Raw genomic sequence first — 19,253 nt, forward strand, 5'->3', positions numbered from 1 at the left:
TGGACAAATAAAATCATTAACATTAATCAAAGTCATTCGTAAAAATTTGTTTTCAGAAATGTATCAATCCAAATGATTGCACTTGGCATTGATCAGCACCTCAAAAGTGGCAGTCAAATCTACAAATGTTTATGACCCCTGAAATACACAATGTGGAAAAATATACTCCAGTGATAACGCATCAAGAACAAGATGCAATGGATGTAGTCAAACATTTATTTCAAGACAAATTAGTCCTTCTTGGCAGCGGCCTTCCTCATGGCGGCCAGCATGTTGCTCAGCTCCTCACGCTTTCTCTTGGCGCGGATGTGGGTGCCAATCTGCACAAGAGTTGGACAGCAAGAAAACAAAAATCAATTGGTAGCTTTGAGAAGAAGCAATCTGGTCTTGGAGGCAATCACAGACTCGAGTTTTGGAAAACACAGTTCAGGAAAAAAAATGAAATTAATGGTATGTATCAGGGCTGTGGACTCGCACTCAGGGACTCTGTCATTTTTGCCGGACTCGGTGCTGATTTTGACCGAGTCCGACAATAAAAAAAATACGTCAAATTTTATTTTCATCATGCTGCTGAGAATGCGCGTAGGAATACTGTCCACAGCCCTGCTTACGATCAATGCGGCCATGTTGAGTTGCACTTAGGCTAATGTTTACATTATGTACCAATGTCAAGGACGATTATGTCACCCAGCTTATATCATTGTGTTTCAATAGTTGTGGGGTCGGCACTATTTATTTGTTAGATAAATGTCTGAGCTATAATGGTGTAATTAATGATTAAAAAATATTATCTTACATGTCCTGTGTTTCAGAATGGTTATTTAATTGGGCGAGATTGTGTGTTTTCAAGCGTTTTGCCTCATGCCAATGGCACTCAGGGCTAAGGGTGGGCTTCAACAACTATTTTTGTAAAGCCACGCATTTAATACCATGTCAAATAATATATTAGAGTGTAGGTTATGTTCCAATGTATCCACTTCTATCGGTTAAATTGTCAACGGTACATTTATGACTACGCCATGAGTGATCTACGTTATAAACCAGCACAACTCTGGTAGGGCAGGGAAAATGTTATCGATCCGACGTCCGATTGGAACGTCGCCTCACTTTTACGTCCGCGCTCTCAGCAAGGGATCCTATGTAAGCCGAACCAGCCAGTATGAAAGCAGTTGCGTTCGTTCTGCATATATAATTAGCTATTTTGTCCCTCGGATAATCATGGCATCCAGAAAGAGTCATGTGTTAGCCTTGAATAAAGACTAAGCAGTCACATGAATTAACAGAAAAAATGGACAGCCGGACTCGGTGGTCAAGAGGCCGGACTCGGAGCAAAAATCCGACCGAGTCCACAGCCCTGGTATGTATGATTAAATGTGAGTTCAGCTGAGACTTCAAGACATTTTCAAGATGGAGTCTCGAGCAGCTGATGTTGTCAAAGTCAAAGTCAGCTTTATTGTCAATTTCTCCACATGCCAAAGACACACAAAGAAACCGAAATTTCGTTCCCCCCTCTCCCACGGTGACGAAATTTCGTTGTCAAGACAACGACGGTTGTGTGCCACAATGGCAGCTTTGCCGTGGATTAACTTTTTGTTGCCACAAAACAGATTTTAATTGTTTGCGGAGACAACCGTCCATCGCTCAAGCAGTTATCAATTGTTCAACGTGAACTACTGTCAGCATTTTGTTGTAAACAAAGAGAGTGGGAGGTGGACGTCACCCTTTTCTTGATGAACTTGAGCGCCCGCTTGTCCTTGGACACTTTAAGCAGCTCCATGGCTCGCCTCTCGTAGGGAGCAAAGCCACACACCTCACGGATCATGTCCCGCACAAACTTGCTGTGCTTGGTCAGACGCTGGACAAATGCAAAAGAGGTCATTGTTCAAAAACAGCAACACAACACTTATACTGGAATCTGGTCACAGCAGGAGAAACTTACCCCGCGTCGGCGGCTGTGTTTGGGCGCGGTAACGTTTTTGGTGACTTTGTGGCCTTTGTTGAGGCCAACGGCCATTGGGTAGCGAATAGCCATGTCTGCAAAGCACAAACGCACATCAGCTGACGTTGTCGACGCGCAACCTCATGGAGATCACCTGGGGAATGTCCATCCTTCCATCCATTTTCTGAACCGCTTAGTCCCCACGGGGGTTACGGGTGTGCTGGAGCCTATCCCAGCCGCCATCGGGCAGTAGGCGGGGGACACCCTGAACCGGTTGCCAGCCAATTGCAGGGCACACAGAGACAAACAACCATTTGCACTCGCACTTAGGGACAATTTGGAGTGCTCAATCATGTTTTGGGGATGTGGGAGGAAACCGGAGTGCCCGGAGAAAACCCACGCGGGCCCGAGGAGATCATGCAAACTCCACACAGGGACGGCCGGAAGTGGAATCAAACCCACACGCTCCTAGCTGTAAGGCGGACGTGCTACGCAATGCGAAACCAAGCCGGCACCTGGGAAATGTTTCAAACCAATACTATTTTTCATTCGAATTAATGTATTAACCTTAATTTGTGCAAATTTAAGTTACGCAACTCTAGCAGGCGTAAAATATTTCGTGCATCCTTGATCAAACCTGTTTTTGTACGTTGAAAATAAAACTTAAGTCACAACACCGGGATAAACCCAGTCAATTATTATATATTTTCCAACCACAGGGATGAGAATGGTAAATGTGAAAAAACACTGAAAAGTAGCCGGGGGTCTGGGGGGGCAATTATATATATATATATATATATATATATATATATATATATATATGTGTGTGTGTGTGTGTGTGTGTGTGTGTACCATGTACACTACACACCTGCTCTCACATCCTTACGACCAAACGTGTGCCAATACCCTTTTGCCAGTTTGCCCCTATGAGCCACAGTGCCTGTTACTTTTTTGCCTATAGTTCAGTAAAGCAATCAAAACTGAACGTCTTCCCTCCTGTGTTCTGACCAACACCCGGGGGCGAAAAGAGCATAACCATCTGAGCCAACCCCCTATACAGTCCTCAGGCTCCCCAACAAAAGCGGTAGCAGTTTGCATTATTTTGTTGCAATGTTTTTCCTTATTCAGATTTGTTTCAAGACTACAGTTAGTTAGAATTCACTTTGATGGTTAATTCAGTTATTGCAATTTTGTTGTTTTATCACAGTCGATTGGTTTATTTACATTTCAAAAACCAGAAGCCATTCATTTACAAATGTGATTGCACTTTAGTTTACATGTTAAAATGTTCAGATATTAAAATGTGATAGACAGTTTTTGCATGATTAGAATGAGGCAAGATAATTTTTCTCTCGAATATATTGTTATAATCATTTGTTTCAAATGTAATCATTTTCTGTATGAAAATTAAATTTGGTGTTCAAAAAGTCTTTTTTCAAACTTGAGTCTTGATAAAGAGGGGGTCGTCTTATAATCAGGGTTGTCATATTCGGGCCAATACGGTGTGTGTGCATATATATATATATATATATATATATATATATATATATATATATATATATATATATATATATGTGTGTGTGTGTATATATACATACACGGAAACACACACACACACACACACACACAGTGTAGCCTCGGTTTTCGACCACAATCCGTTCTAGAAGGCTGTTCGAGAAGTGAATCGTTCGAATTCCGAATCAACTGCAGCGCACCGCCGAGCACCCGTGGCGCGTCGCCGACCGCGCAACTGCACCGCACTGGTCGTATTATTGTGACAGAGCCGTCGCTGAAATCTAGAAAATATTTTTAAAGTCCTAATGGACTTTCCAAAATTTAAGTGGACCTCAGTGCGCAGGGAGCTTAATTTGGTCCGATCGCGCAACCGCAGCGCGCCGCCGACCGTGCAACTGCACCGCGTTGGTCGCATTATTGTGATAGAGCGGTCGCTACAATTTAGAAAATATTTTTAAAGTCCTAATGGACTGCCGCAATTTAAGTGGACCTCAGTGCGCAGGGAGCATAATTTGGTACGATCGCGCAACCGCAGCACGCCGGGCACTCACTGTCGCATTGCTTTAGGAGCGTCTTTGTATTTTAGGATAGCTTTACAGCTCCCACTTGCTTCTTTTGGAGGCATGATTAAAGTTGATGCAATCTTCAGAGTAACGAGAACAAACATCTGAAGCAAAAAAAACGGGACGTTCGAAAATCAAGGCTCCACTGTGTATATATATATCCCTAGATCTATCTATTTAAATAAGTAGTCTACAAGTGATGAAAACCCAATCGCAAATTCACTTTGTGGCGGTGTAAAAACACTTAGTTCTCCGCGTGAGTTAACAAGTGGAAATGATGTGATGAAAGTAGCGCCAAAATGCTGCCGAAAATAAGGCGGATGTTGTCGCATCCCTGCTGCCAATTAGTTAGGTTTACAGAGGCAAGCCGATTTCCGTAAGATGCCGTCGCGGCGAAGGAGCGAATGTTCACGAGTCGCCGAGGCTAACGTTGTGAAATGTCCTCCCAGATCTGTCTAAGGCAGGTATGGGCAAACTACGGCCCGCGGGCCACATCCGGCCCACGGGACCGTTTAATCCGGCCCGCCAACCCTAAATAAATTGTATTATTAAACTTTTTTTTTTTTCCGGTCATTTTGCCTGCAATGACTGCGTTTCCCCAGTAGATGGGGAACCACTCGCCTGCGCATTTACTACCGGAAGCCGTGTCAGAAAGCTCGGTGCACACTCACAAGTGCGTGTACGTACTCAGTAGTACGGAAATGGCGCACTCGCGCTCTATTTGTATCAATGCCAAATTTAGAGCGTGGGCTGTGACGACAGCATTCTTGTAATTTGCGCGCCGAGCTTTCGGATACAGTTTTACGCTAAAGCCACCCACAAACCTTCCCCTGGAATCCTTCCATTAAAATGAGTCGCCCAAGGAAAAGCAAGGTGGACACTGAGTGCCGAGTGTTTAAAAAGAGTGGCCAATTTGGCTCGACGTACGCGACGTGACATTCAGCCACATGAACATCAACATCAACCCGTCACAGATCTAGGTAAACGGACCAACACCTCGGATCTCTCCTAAGAATTGCCACAACAAATTTTACTCCAGACTATGACACACTAGCAAAAATAGGGAGACCAACAACACTGTTCCCACTGAAAATGAAGGGGAGGCTTTCAAGTTTGTTGTAAAAAAATGCATTTTGAATATGATCTGTACAAATAGCAGGGATTGAAACTAGCGACCATTCTCATTTTCAAACAATGCAGGATGCTCAAGGACATTGATGCACCACCTGTTTGTGACTAATCTTAACCTGTAAAGTTCTTAAGGCTTACTTTAAGGAAGTGTTTCCCGTTTCCTCACCTCTGTTACCAGGTGTTTGTGAGTTAAAACTCTGCTCTGATTTTCAGATACCCCTCACCGTGTTGCCGTTTTGATTACTTTATTTGGATGTATGCTTTCACCGATTCTTCAAGATGATATATTTGGTCAGAATGTTTGCCGTTTGATGTGATCTCATAAGATAAACATCTTTCATTAATCTGACCTGCAGGCACTGAAGTGATGGAGACTGTTATTCATAATAACAGTGTCGTATTTTATGATAATCACTGATAGCAGTTTTTTAGGGATTTTTTTTATTAATGCTGTTAATAAATGCATTTGTTTTCATAAAACTTTTTTTGAATATCCATGCTTTACTACCTACTAAAGGCCAAAACCTTTTATGCAATGACCTTTACAGGTCGTTTATATTACTTCACACAAACACTACATCCATCTGCTCCTGGTTCGGCCCCCCGGTCAAAATTTAGAACCCAATTCGGCCCGCAAGTCAAAAAGTTTGCCCACCCCTGGTCTAAGGGCATCAGTGAGCTCCTGTAAAGTCTGAGAAGCAACCTGGTGGCGTATGATGGACCGAAACATTATGTCCCAGAGGTGTTCTATCGGGTTTAGATCAGGTGACCGTGAGGGCCATTCAATTGTGTCAATTCCTTCATCCTCCAGATAATGTCTGCATACTCTTGCCACAACAGGCCGGGCATTGTTGTGGATCAGGAGGAACCCAGGACCTACTGCACCAGCGTAGGGTCTGACCATGGGTGCAAGGATTTCATCCCGATACCTAATGGCAGTCAGACTCAGCTCAGTGGCCTAGTAGTAGAGTGTCCGCCCAGACTGGAAAGTTGTGGGTTCAAACCCCGGCCGGGTCATACCAAAGACTATAAAAATGGGACCCATTGCCTCCCTGCTTGGCACTCAGCATTAAGGGTTGGAATTGGGGGGTTAGATCGCCAAATGATTCCCGAGCGCAGCACCGCTGCTGCTCACTGCTCCCCTCTCCCCCAGGGGATGGATCAAAATCACATGGGGATGGGTTAAATGCAGAGGACAAATTTCACCACACCCAGATGTGTGTGTGACGATGATCATTGGGGGACTTTAACTGCCGTTCTCTAGCCTGTAGAGGTCTGTTTGTCCCTCCATGGAAATGCCTCCCCAGACCATCACTGACCCACCACCAAACCGGTCATGCTGAATGATGTTGCAGCATAGTGCTCTCCTTGGCTTCTCCAGACCCTTTCACGTCTATCATAGGTGCACAGGGTAAACCTGCTCTGATCTGTGAAAAGCACAGGGCGCCAGTGGGGGACTTGCCAATTCTGGTGTTCTATGGCAAATGCCAATCGAGCTCCACAGTGCTGATCAATGAGCACAGGAAACACTACAGGATGTCGTGCCCTGAGGCCACCCTCGTGAAGTCTGTTTCTGACTGTTTGGGCAGAGATATTCACACCAGTAGCCTGCTGGAGGTCATTCTGTAGGGCTCGGGCAGTGCTCAACCTGTTCCTCCTAGCACAAAGCAGCAAATATCGGTCCTGCTGATGGAATGAGGACCGTCTACGGCCCTGTCCAGCTCTCCTAGAGTAACTGCCTGTTTCCTGGAATTTCCTCCATGCTCTGGAGATTGTACTGGGAGACACATCAAATTTTCTTGCAACAGTACGCATGGATGTGCCATCCTGGAGTTGGACAATCTGCGCAACTTCAGGAGGGTTAAGAAATCACCTCATGCTCCCAGTCATGATAATGACTCTAGCTAAAGCCACTTGTGGAAAAACAGTTAAAAAAGATCAAGACGGAGGAACTTGAAATGGCCTCCACCTGCAAAATCAGTCTTGTTTTGGGGACCATCTCGTTGTTGCCCCTCCAGTGCACCTGTTTTTAATTCCATCAACACCAATGTTGCTGAAACTGATTAACAACCCCCTCTGCCACGTACCTGACCAAACCTTATCAGAAAAGTCTAATTGAATTCATGCCATACCCTGATAAAAAACTGTTCCTTTAATCTTTTTGAGCAGTGTAAGTATGGCACCATAGACCTGGAGAGCAATAAATGGGGTCTTTGCAAGGTGCAAACCTGTCTGAGCGTGTGCAGGTGTTGCTCCTGATGCTGCAGGTTCCACAAACTCTGCTGGATGAGGTCATCCATGGCAGGCGTGGCGGCGGGGGTGGAAGAGGAGGTGGAGGGCGGCGGCGGCACCATCATAGCCACTGGTGGCGGCGGGATGTCCAGCACGTCCAAGGCGCCCGGGTTGTAGAGCTCTGCGCAGACAGGAGGGACACGCAAGTTGAGCACGTGCGTTCACTCAAAATGGTGGCCTGGAGACGACCGCATGCATCCAACGCCTGTGCTCGACAAATCTCAACAGCTTAACTCCGCGTTCATCAAATTCAACACGGAATCACTTTCAAAGAATATTGCTGGTATCCCATGATATGCCGGGGGCCATAAATGAGTCTTTTTGACTTTTTAAAGCCCAAAACACCTGTGGGTGGGTAGGTCAAATTCAAAAGTAAACACACAAGCCCTCCTCCTGCTGGTTTCATTGTTGATTTACAATCAACAACTGGGACTGACAAGCAACTTGAAGCAAGCACACTTTGGCCTTTTAGAGACATGTGCAAACAGGCGCAAAGGAAGAACACCTTGAAACTTATGGCAACATTTTCAAAAGCATGTGGGAGGGGGAAACGGCCTATTTCATTTATGTTTAGCTCTGATGTACCCAGATCGTACTTGCACCAACAAAGTTCATTTATGATGTCCCCTTTGCAACAGACAGGACAGGAAAAAAATACATAAATAAAAATCATGCCATGAGGACAAAAGAAGCAACTAAAAACAAACCAAAGAGGTGCCAAGCACATGTAAAAAGCTGAAACTCCGAATGGATCTGGCAAGCTTTGCCTCCAAATAAATACCTTCAGATTTATATTCCTCCCCATCGCGGGTAGAAGGATCTAAGTGGAGAAGAAGCACATTTTAATGCAAACCGGCACGCCAACAAATATGGACACACAAGTGAGCGAAGGTGGCCGACGTCTCCGGGCGGGCGCCCTACGTGAGCAAAATGTGCGTTCGGGACTGACGACGAGCGTGGCGGAGGTACGTACGCTGTTGCTGCGCCAGTGACAGCTTGCACTTGTAGTAGCTAAAGTACTCGCCGCCGAACAGGAAGGAGAACTTGGGGTTGTCCTTCTGCTTGTCCATAGTCATCTTCTCAAACTCAGGACCATTCCGGGCTACAAACTGGGCCAGCTTGTCGATCACGTTGCGTAGCTCTTGATCTGCAACAAAACAAACATATTGATATTTTTGAAAACTTTGACAATAGCACAGATACTCTAAGAATTGCATATGAATGCTGAAGAGCTGGATACAAATGCTGAGAATTAATTAGAAAGGAAGAAATACAGTAATCCCTCGTTCATCGCGGATAATTGGTTCCAAGACCACCTGCAATATGTGAAAATCCGCAAAGTACTGTCACTTTTTTTAACATACATACATTGTTTGTGTATCAATAGGTGTATGTTGAACCATATAAGTGCATATGTTATCATTACAACATTAAATAAAAGTTTCAAAAATGTAAATACTATATTAATACATAATATAAATCACATACAGAAAACAATGTATAAATAACAAATATCATACGTGTGTAACATATGTATATGTAGCTAATGTATACATACTGTAAATGTGTTTTTATTACTCTTATTATTATAACAACTTTTTATAACACGGTACAAATGTACATACTGTAAATATCTTTTTAGAACTATTTAATTATATTTTTTATAACAAGGTACACTACTGTAAATATGTTTTTAGAACTCTTATTATTATAACGACTTTTTTTATGAAAAGGTACAAGTGTACGTACTGCAATTGTGTGCCTTCTGCTGGCGTGTGGGCAACTTTCGTGCCATAATTCCTGAATTTAGAAGGCGATGTATTGAGGGATTACTGTGTTAGACTTGGAAATTTATCAAGACATGAAAGACTGCAATACATCTGTTACAAGCTTTAGTTCAAAAGAGATTGGTTTGGTGGAACCATTTTATTGTTTCTACGCACCGCTGGTTGTTAGTAGTATTATATGCACATTTACAAAGCGGGGAAGACTGCGCTCTCATTCTGAAAGTTTATGGTCATACTAGTTTGTAAGGTGTCAGATGAGGTCGTCAATATTAACAGATGGATTAAGTAATCTGCCCACTGGTTTTCAAACGAGTTCTAAATCTTAAGAAGTTTCATAAACAGTACGTGCAGCATGAGTAAATGACAACACCGATTCCAATTCAAAATTGCAATCGTTCTGGTGAAGCCCTTCCAGACTGCTTGTATGATTTGTAACAAAATAATAAATGCAAATAATTTCCAAAAGTACTCTAAGTATATGCACACGTCGAATATTAAACTCTTTATTCGAATGCACTACTGCAGCCCACTTGAGATCAAATTGTGATGAGTGGGGCAAACCTGAAAACCGCGTTAGCTGAAAAGCTAAACAGAGCGTCCCGGGAAGCTAGCGCAGATAGCTTACCAGCTAGCCAACAACTCAATCACGCACGCTTAAGGCAACCGCAGCGCAGTTCCTCACCTTCGGGGGGGGTGGGGGTCTCCATGATAACGCTCGCTTATCAGATTTTTTTTAATGCAATTGCGGAATATAGCCCAAAATGTCGGCGAGATAGCTCTGCTAACTCATTTAGAGCTGAGAACGTTTGACAAAAACAGCCGCATTTACGCTCACAGGCGTGCGGCGGAAGTGAAGAACAGGAGAAGGGTCGTATATCCCTACAGCGCCACCTGGGCAGGGTGGTGTTCTATCTTTTTGGGGGGCGCGGCAGAGCGAGAGAAATTTCCTACGGAACCAACGCAGTTTTACGTGCTTTCACGTTTATTGACTATGCAATAGTTTAATTTGATTTCAAAAATACAAAACGAAGTTCCTGATTAGTGTGACATGGCATTTAGATAATAGCATTGCAACTTAATATAATCTACTTTATGTTCAGTATTAAATAGTGCTGCATGCAGATGCATAGCTGTTTACTAACCTTTTAAATTGTGAAGTCATGCACAATGGGCACTGTCTTCACATGGACAAATAAAATCATTAACATTAATCAAAGTCATTCGTAAAAATTTGTTTTCAGAAATGTATCAATCCAAATGATTGCACTTGGCATTGATCAGCACCTCAAAAGTGGCAGTCAAATCTACAAATGTTTATGACCCCTGAAATACACAATGTGGAAAAATATACTCCAGTGATAACGCATCAAGAACAAGATGCAATGGATGTAGTCAAACATTTATTTCAAGACAAATTAGTCCTTCTTGGCAGCGGCCTTCCTCATGGCGGCCAGCATGTTGCTCAGCTCCTCACGCTTTCTCTTGGCGCGGATGTGGGTGCCAATCTGCACAAGAGTTGGACAGCAAGAAAACAAAAATCAATTGGTAGCTTTGAGAAGAAGCAATCTGGTCTTGGAGGCAATCACAGACTCGAGTTTTGGAAAACACAGTTCAGGAAAAAAAATGAAATTAATGGTATGTATCAGGGCTGTGGACTCGCACTCAGGGACTCTGTCATTTTTGCCGGACTCGGTGCTGATTTTGACCGAGTCCGACAATAAAAAAAATACGTCAAATTTTATTTTCATCATGCTGCTGAGAATGCGCGTAGGAATACTGTCCACAGCCCTGCTTACGATCAATGCGGCTATGTTGAGTTGCACTTAGGCTAATGTTTACATTATGTACCAATGTCAAGGACGATTATGTCACCCAGCTTATATCATTGTGTTTCAATAGTTGTGGGGTCGGCACTATTTATTTGTTAGATAAATGTCTGAGCTATAATGGTGTAATTAATGATTAAAAAATATTATCTTACATGTCCTGTGTTTCAGAATGGTTATTTAATTGGGCGAGATTGTGTGTTTTCAAGCGTTTTGCCTCATGCCAATGGCACTCAGGGCTAAGGGTGGGCTTCAACAACTATTTTTGTAAAGCCACGCATTTAATACCATGTCAAATAATATATTAGAGTGTAGGTTATGTTCCAATGTATCCACTTCTATCGGTTAAATTGTCAACGGTACATTTATGACTACGCCATGAGTGATCTACGTTATAAACCAGCACAACTCTGGTAGGGCAGGGAAAATGTTATCGATCCGACGTCCGATTGGAACGTCGCCTCACTTTTACGTCCGCGCTCTCAGCAAGGGATCCTATGTAAGCCGAACCAGCCAGTATGAAAGCAGTTGCGTTCGTTCTGCATATATAATTAGCTATTTTGTCCCTCGGATAATCATGGCATCCAGAAAGAGTCATGTGTTAGCCTTGAATAAAGACTAAGCAGTCACATGAATTAACAGAAAAAATGGACAGCCGGACTCGGTGGTCAAGAGGCCGGACTCGGAGCAAAAATCCGACCGAGTCCACAGCCCTGGTATGTATGATTAAATGTGAGTTCAGCTGAGACTTCAAGACATTTTCAAGATGGAGTCTCGAGCAGCTGATGTTGTCAAAGTCAAAGTCAGCTTTATTGTCAATTTCTCCACATGCCAAAGACACACAAAGAAACCGAAATTTCGTTCCCCCCTCTCCCACGGTGACGAAATTTCGTTGTCAAGACAACGACGGTTGTGTGCCACAATGGCAGCTTTGCCGTGGATTAACTTTTTGTTGCCACAAAACAGATTTTAATTGTTTGCGGAGACAACCGTCCATCGCTCAAGCAGTTATCAATTGTTCAACGTGAACTACTGTCAGCATTTTGTTGTAAACAAAGAGAGTGGGAGGTGGACGTCACCCTTTTCTTGATGAACTTGAGCGCCCGCTTGTCCTTGGACACTTTAAGCAGCTCCATGGCTCGCCTCTCGTAGGGAGCAAAGCCACACACCTCACGGATCATGTCCCGCACAAACTTGCTGTGCTTGGTCAGACGCTGGACAAATGCAAAAGAGGTCATTGTTCAAAAACAGCAACACAACACTTATACTGGAATCTGGTCACAGCAGGAGAAACTTACCCCGCGTCGGCGGCTGTGTTTGGGCGCGGTAACGTTTTTGGTGACTTTGTGGCCTTTGTTGAGGCCAACGGCCATTGGGTAGCGAATAGCCATGTCTGCAAAGCACAAACGCACATCAGCTGACGTTGTCGACGCGCAACCTCATGGAGATCACCTGGGGAATGTCCATCCTTCCATCCATTTTCTGAACCGCTTAGTCCCCACGGGGGTTACGGGTGTGCTGGAGCCTATCCCAGCCGCCATCGGGCAGTAGGCGGGGGACACCCTGAACCGGTTGCCAGCCAATTGCAGGGCACACAGAGACAAACAACCATTTGCACTCGCACTTAGGGACAATTTGGAGTGCTCAATCATGTTTTGGGGATGTGGGAGGAAACCGGAGTGCCCGGAGAAAACCCACGCGGGCCCGAGGAGATCATGCAAACTCCACACAGGGACGGCCGGAAGTGGAATCAAACCCACACGCTCCTAGCTGTAAGGCGGACGTGCTACGCAATGCGAAACCAAGCCGGCACCTGGGAAATGTTTCAAACCAATACTATTTTTCATTCGAATTAATGTATTAACCTTAATTTGTGCAAATTTAAGTTACGCAACTCTAGCAGGCGTAAAATATTTCGTGCATCCTTGATCAAACCTGTTTTTGTACGTTGAAAATAAAACTTAAGTCACAACACCGGGATAAACCCAGTCAATTATTATATATTTTCCAACCACAGGGATGAGAATGGTAAATGTGAAAAAACACTGAAAAGTAGCCGGGGGTCTGGGGGGGCAATTATATATATATATATATATATATATATATATATATATATATATATATATATATATATGTGTGTGTGTGTGTGTGTGTGTGTGTGTGTACCATGTACACTACACACCTGCTCTCACATCCTTACGACCAAACGTGTGCCAATACCCTTTTGCCAGTTTGCCCCTATGAGCCACAGTGCCTGTTACTTTTTTGCCTATAGTTCAGTAAAGCAATCAAAACTGAACGTCTTCCCTCCTGTGTTCTGACCAACACCCGGGGGCGAAAAGAGCATAACCATCTGAGCCAACCCCCTATACAGTCCTCAGGCTCCCCAACAAAAGCGGTAGCAGTTTGCATTATTTTGTTGCAATGTTTTTCCTTATTCAGATTTGTTTCAAGACTACAGTTAGTTAGAATTCACTTTGATGGTTAATTCAGTTATTGCAATTTTGTTGTTTTATCACAGTCGATTGGTTTATTTACATTTCAAAAACCAGAAGCCATTCATTTACAAATGTGATTGCACTTTAGTTTACATGTTAAAATGTTCAGATATTAAAATGTGATAGACAGTTTTTGCATGATTAGAATGAGGCAAGATAATTTTTCTCTCGAATATATTGTTATAATCATTTGTTTCAAATGTAATCATTTTCTGTATGAAAATTAAATTTGGTGTTCAAAAAGTCTTTTTTCAAACTTGAGTCTTGATAAAGAGGGGGTCGTCTTATAATCAGGGTTGTCATATTCGGGCCAATACGGTGTGTGTGCATATATATATATATATATATATATATATATATATATATATATATATATATATATATATATATATATATATGTGTGTGTGTGTATATATACATACACGGAAACACACACACACACACACACACACAGTGTAGCCTCGGTTTTCGACCACAATCCGTTCTAGAAGGCTGTTCGAGAAGTGAATCGTTCGAATTCCGAATCAACTGCAGCGCACCGCCGAGCACCCGTGGCGCGTCGCCGACCGCGCAACTGCACCGCACTGGTCGTATTATTGTGACAGAGCCGTCGCTGAAATCTAGAAAATATTTTTAAAGTCCTAATGGACTTTCCAAAATTTAAGTGGACCTCAGTGCGCAGGGAGCTTAATTTGGTCCGATCGCGCAACCGCAGCGCGCCGCCGACCGTGCAACTGCACCGCGTTGGTCGCATTATTGTGATAGAGCGGTCGCTACAATTTAGAAAATATTTTTAAAGTCCTAATGGACTGCCGCAATTTAAGTGGACCTCAGTGCGCAGGGAGCATAATTTGGTACGATCGCGCAACCGCAGCACGCCGGGCACTCACTGTCGCATTGCTTTAGGAGCGTCTTTGTATTTTAGGATAGCTTTACAGCTCCCACTTGCTTCTTTTGGAGGCATGATTAAAGTTGATGCAATCTTCAGAGTAACGAGAACAAACATCTGAAGCAAAAAAAACGGGACGTTCGAAAATCAAGGCTCCACTGTGTATATATATATCCCTAGATCTATCTATTTAAATAAGTAGTCTACAAGTGATGAAAACCCAATCGCAAATTCACTTTGTGGCGGTGTAAAAACACTTAGTTCTCCGCGTGAGTTAACAAGTGGAAATGATGTGATGAAAGTAGCGCCAAAATGCTGCCGAAAATAAGGCGGATGTTGTCGCATCCCTGCTGCCAATTAGTTAGGTTTACAGAGGCAAGCCGATTTCCGTAAGATGCCGTCGCGGCGAAGGAGCGAATGTTCACGAGTCGCCGAGGCTAACGTTGCCGGCCGCTCGCCCCCCCCCCCCCCCCCCCCCCCCCATATATAAACAACATTTTCTCAACAGATTTACACGATTCATGAAAATAATACTTTCGACGGAAAAATACACGGAAATCAGCGGATCCGCGCAGAATTTTCATCCCTGCAACCAAGGGCGATAGTTTCAGATTTGTACGAGCCGACCACTTGACGCTTGCGACAGTAATGCCACAGGCAAATATTTAGACTCGGTTAAGCGAGCACTGGCGCACGCTTGCCGACACAACCGGAGCCTCGCTTGACCGCAAACGTGCTCGTTAAACAGTACGAGACTCCACCTCGATCGACGAAAACACACCAGGGTAATCTGGAAACATCTTATATCGTATCGTGTAGTGTGCGTGTGTGTTGTGGTTGCTAAACCATTCCAGTTCCCTTTACAGGCATCTGTGTACTCTCCACTTGAAAATCCGAAATTGGATTGCGCAAAGAGTGCAACACGAGGACTAAGCGACGCCAGAAGAGCGTTTTAAATTCAATGTATCGAGGATAAACCAACGGATGGCTGAGATTTTAACGGATTTTGTCGGACTTAATTTCCAGCAAATTCATACCTGTTTTCCGTAATGGCGGCGAAGCCGGAAAGGCTGTAGAACGCCCCAAGCGGCCAATTGAAGGACTTCCCTAGGAGAGATGTTGGCAGGTCCGCGGACAGCGCCCTCGTCTGACTGGAAGATGAAAAGTCTTTCAATGATTTTTACTACATAACCAACAGAAGTCACAATTAAAGGCCTAGAGACATCCCTTTTTTTTTTCAATTAGAACGGAATTTGATAGAATGTATAAAGAGAACACATTTGCCGCATTGGAAATTAAAAATGGACACCGATTACTGAGAATAAAGCTAAAATTAAATGCCAGTTTATCGGGTTCCGCACGCAGCCACACTGGTGGCGCCATGCCTGTGACGTCACAAGTTGTACATCCGGATCTCAACAAACCCAAACAACATGGCAGATGATAGCGACAGCTCCGTTTCTAGCGGCAATATTAGCATCATTTTATCCGATTCAGAAACCTCTTTTGACGCAGAATATGATGAATCTAGCAGTTCACTTGTGCTGAGCTGAGCACGTTTTCTGAATTGTGCCCCTCCCGTCACTCTGGTTAGGTTGGCATTGTAAAAAGTGCTCTAGGAGGCTTTAGAGTGCCGAGTTGACCACGGCGCATGAAGAAATGACCATCTGCAGCGTTTGGTTTAGGTTTAAATCGCATTTTTAATTTTATTGCTTAAATCACATTTTCTCGACGAGCTGAGCACGTTTTCTGATTTGTGCCCCTCTCGTCACTCTGGTTAGGTTGGCATAGAAAAATGTGCTCTTGGGGGCTTTAGAGTGCCGAGTTGACCACGACACATGTAGAAATGACCACCCGCAACGTTTGGTTTAGGTTTTTTGCGCTTTTTTAATTTTATTGCTTAAATCGCATTTTCTCGACGAGCTGAGCACGTTTTCTGAATTGTGCCTCTCCCGTCACTGTGGTTAGGTTGGCATAGTAAAAAGTTCTCTGGGGGCTTTAGAGTGCCGAGTTGAACACTGCGCATAAAGAAATGAACATCTGCAGCGTTTGGTTTAGGTTTTAGGCGCATTTTTAATTTTATTGCTTAAATCGCATTTTTTCGACGAGCTGAGCACGTTTCCTGAATTGTGCCCCTCCCGTCATGCTTCGACAGATCGAAATTACGTTTCTCACTATCCCAGGGTGACAAGACAGAGTTCACAACGCACATACAAGTAAACAACACAGGAAAAATAAAACAAGAAGTCAACATCAATGAACAATAAGAGTGATAGCACGCTAGCCGCTCCCGATGCACAGCAGAGTCCGGAAAGATGACAGTCAACCAGGCCACTGTGAACACGAGCACACAGCAGGCACGCACTGTCCGGTTCGTGGATCCTATAAGGCGAACGCAACCCATCTTGTCGTCCCGCGAACGAACGTACGCCAGAAGAATGGAAGGCACGGCTGGGCGAGCTGGGTTGGCCGCAAGCCTGGCCCGACGTCTCCGCGCTGGCCCCTATTCTCTTTTTGTTTACATTCACTGAAGCTAAACGCGTACAACTTGAGACGTCATGAGACGCCACTTCCGGCTGGCGGCTCGGTGCAGTCAAACTCGTCTGCGCGGCAAATTTAAATTATATTTTTCAGAACAACAGCTTCCTTTTCGTTGTTTCGATCGTCAATTTATATTTATAAGCCCATAAGCTAACTAAAACCGATTTATACATATACCGGTGTCTCTGGGCCTTTAAGTTGAGCTATGAGTATCATGTGAAATCCAATGACAGGTATAAAAATTACAAATATACTTGAAAGGCACAAACACTGAAAATATTGTTATTTGTACTTACTTGTAAAAGTTAAAGTCCCAATGATCGTCACACACAAATCTGGGTGTGGTGAAATTTGTCCTCTGCATTTAACCCATCCACATGTGATTTTGATCCATCCCCTGGGGGAGAGGGGAGCAGTGGCGGTGCCACGCTTCGGAAACATTTGGTGATCTAACTCCCCAATTCCAACCCTTAATGCTGAGTGCCAAGGAGGGAGGTAATAGGTTCCATTTTTATACTCTTTGGTATGACTTTCAGAAGTAAGAGATGACAAACCTACTGATTTGACATGCCCGCACTGCTATTGCAAAAAATCTTTTTTTAAATATATGTCAACAACAATCCCTGGAAGTGGAATACTTACATGATATTTAGCACATACTAATATTTACTGGTAACAAATTGAAACATCCATCCCTCCATCTTCTATACCGCTTGTTCCCACGGCGGTCGCGGGCATGCTGGAGCCTATCCCAGCAGTCATCGGGCATTAGGCGAGGGACACCCTGAACCGGTTGCCAGGCAATTGCAGGGCACACAGAGATGAACAACTATCTGCACTCTCATCCATCCACGCTCACATCCACACTTGGGGCAGTTTGGAGAACTCACCCCTACCAAGCATGTTTTTGGGATATGGGAGGAAACCGGAGTGCCTGGAGAAACCCCACATGGGCACAGGGAGAACATGCAAACGCCAAACAGCGAGGGCCAGAGGTGGAATCAAACCCACATCCTCCTAACTGTGAGGCAGATGTGCTAACCAGTGCCCCACCGGGCTAAGAAGTTTGATGACCTGATGCTTATTATGTGATCAAGGGCTTTCTGAGATTTCGGCTTTTATATTTGCTTTCTCTCCTTCTACTGACCTCCTCCTCCATTCTTCATTCTTCTGCTCTTTGTTTTGGGGGTCCCGAGCACGTAGAAGATGTATATTTTATGTGCGACTCTGGAGGCTTTTAGCATTAATTATACAGAAACACTAAGCTCTCCATTTGCTGGACAGATGTTATTTTTTACTTAAGGAGAGAAAGGGGACTGTTCCATAATTCAGATGTAATGCCCTTCACAAGAGAACAAATAAATAAATGAATAAATAAATCAAGCAAAAGCCAAAACCACAAACATTTGCTCCTCTACTCATGTAAGCTCATGTAACACAACAGCAAACACGAGTGCGCGCGCACACACACACACACACACACACACACACACACACACACACACACACACACACACACACACACACACACACACACACACACACACACACACACACACACACACACACACACACACGCACACATATGCACACACGGCTACTGTATTTCCTCTGCTTTCTCCTTCTAAGTGCTCTCGGGAAAAATATGGAGCAGCTGCTGCTGTGTCGTTTCATTTTTTATTTACCCTGCTTTTCAAAAGTATTTCAACAAATCACTTCCACGCATAACAGCTCTTTTTGTATCCTTCGGACTGGAAGTTTTTAAAAGCGAAAATGTTTTTGCTCGAACGAGAATGGAAACAGGAAATTGTGTCGCAAATGCGGCATAACACTTATGCATTGAATTTCGAATTAAATGTTAATACTGTGCAAGGAAAGCCTATTTATTTTTATCTTTAACACTATTTGAATGTCATCTACAAACATTCTGAGTTATATAAGCGAGCTGCTGTAATAATCTGTTGGTTCAATTTCACATCAAAGGAAAAAAACAAGTGTTCCATTTAATGATTTAATTGTTTTATTTGATATTATTTTAAGGTGTGCTGGAGCAGCATCACTATGAAATGGAACAGGTGCAGAGATTACAAAGATTGCAAAACTTACATTCTGACGATATTTTAATGACCAGAGACGCGTTAGAAGGTTACGTAAGCGTGAAATCTTCAATTTTCCTGAGCAGTCGTGCTGCATGTCGGAAATTGTGGTTTCATGCCAGGCCTTGGAGTTTTCGGGGTCTTGGGACCGTTCGCTTAGCCTCCCTTTGGCATGT

The 19,253-nt window shown here is 43.7% G+C and overlaps 3 protein-coding genes across 4 annotated transcripts; all 3 read right to left on the reverse strand.

The window, feature by feature from the left end:
• Positions 1-202: 202 nt before the first annotated feature.
• LOC148388106 (large ribosomal subunit protein eL36) lies at positions 203-2,109 on the reverse strand. Its single transcript, XM_088393507.1, has 3 exons — positions 1,940-2,109; positions 1,721-1,855; positions 203-320 (listed from the first exon to the last, which is right to left on the reverse strand). Exons 1-3 carry the CDS (start codon positions 2,030-2,032, stop codon positions 231-233), a joined length of 318 nt encoding a protein of 105 aa, XP_088249633.1. The 5' UTR covers positions 2,033-2,109; the 3' UTR covers positions 203-230.
• A 3,021-nt stretch (positions 2,110-5,130) lies between these two features.
• Positions 5,131-10,452, reverse strand: LOC148388107 (calcium homeostasis endoplasmic reticulum protein-like). 2 transcript variants are annotated; one of them, XM_088393504.1, is made up of 4 exons: positions 9,910-10,452; positions 8,414-8,587; positions 8,222-8,260; positions 5,131-7,561 (listed from the first exon to the last, which is right to left on the reverse strand). In XM_088393504.1, exons 1-4 carry the CDS (start codon positions 9,932-9,934, stop codon positions 7,260-7,262), a joined length of 540 nt encoding a protein of 179 aa, XP_088249630.1. In that variant the 5' UTR covers positions 9,935-10,452; the 3' UTR covers positions 5,131-7,259. The 2 variants fall into 2 exon arrangements, with proteins under 2 accessions (XP_088249630.1, XP_088249631.1); XM_088393505.1 differs by lacking the exon at positions 8,222-8,260.
• Positions 10,453-10,614: 162 nt separating this feature from the next.
• Positions 10,615-15,590, reverse strand: LOC148388108 (large ribosomal subunit protein eL36). Its single transcript, XM_088393506.1, has 4 exons — positions 15,478-15,590; positions 12,352-12,446; positions 12,133-12,267; positions 10,615-10,732 (listed from the first exon to the last, which is right to left on the reverse strand). Exons 2-4 carry the CDS (start codon positions 12,442-12,444, stop codon positions 10,643-10,645), a joined length of 318 nt encoding a protein of 105 aa, XP_088249632.1. The 5' UTR covers positions 12,445-12,446; positions 15,478-15,590; the 3' UTR covers positions 10,615-10,642.
• Between the last annotated feature and the right edge of the window lie 3,663 nt (positions 15,591-19,253).

This window comes from Syngnathus floridae, chromosome 13 (genome assembly GCF_059516105.1).
Source record: "Syngnathus floridae isolate MCC-2025c chromosome 13, RoL_Sflo_1.0, whole genome shotgun sequence".
In the NCBI taxonomy this organism is placed as follows: domain Eukaryota; kingdom Metazoa; phylum Chordata; class Actinopteri; order Syngnathiformes; family Syngnathidae; genus Syngnathus; species Syngnathus floridae.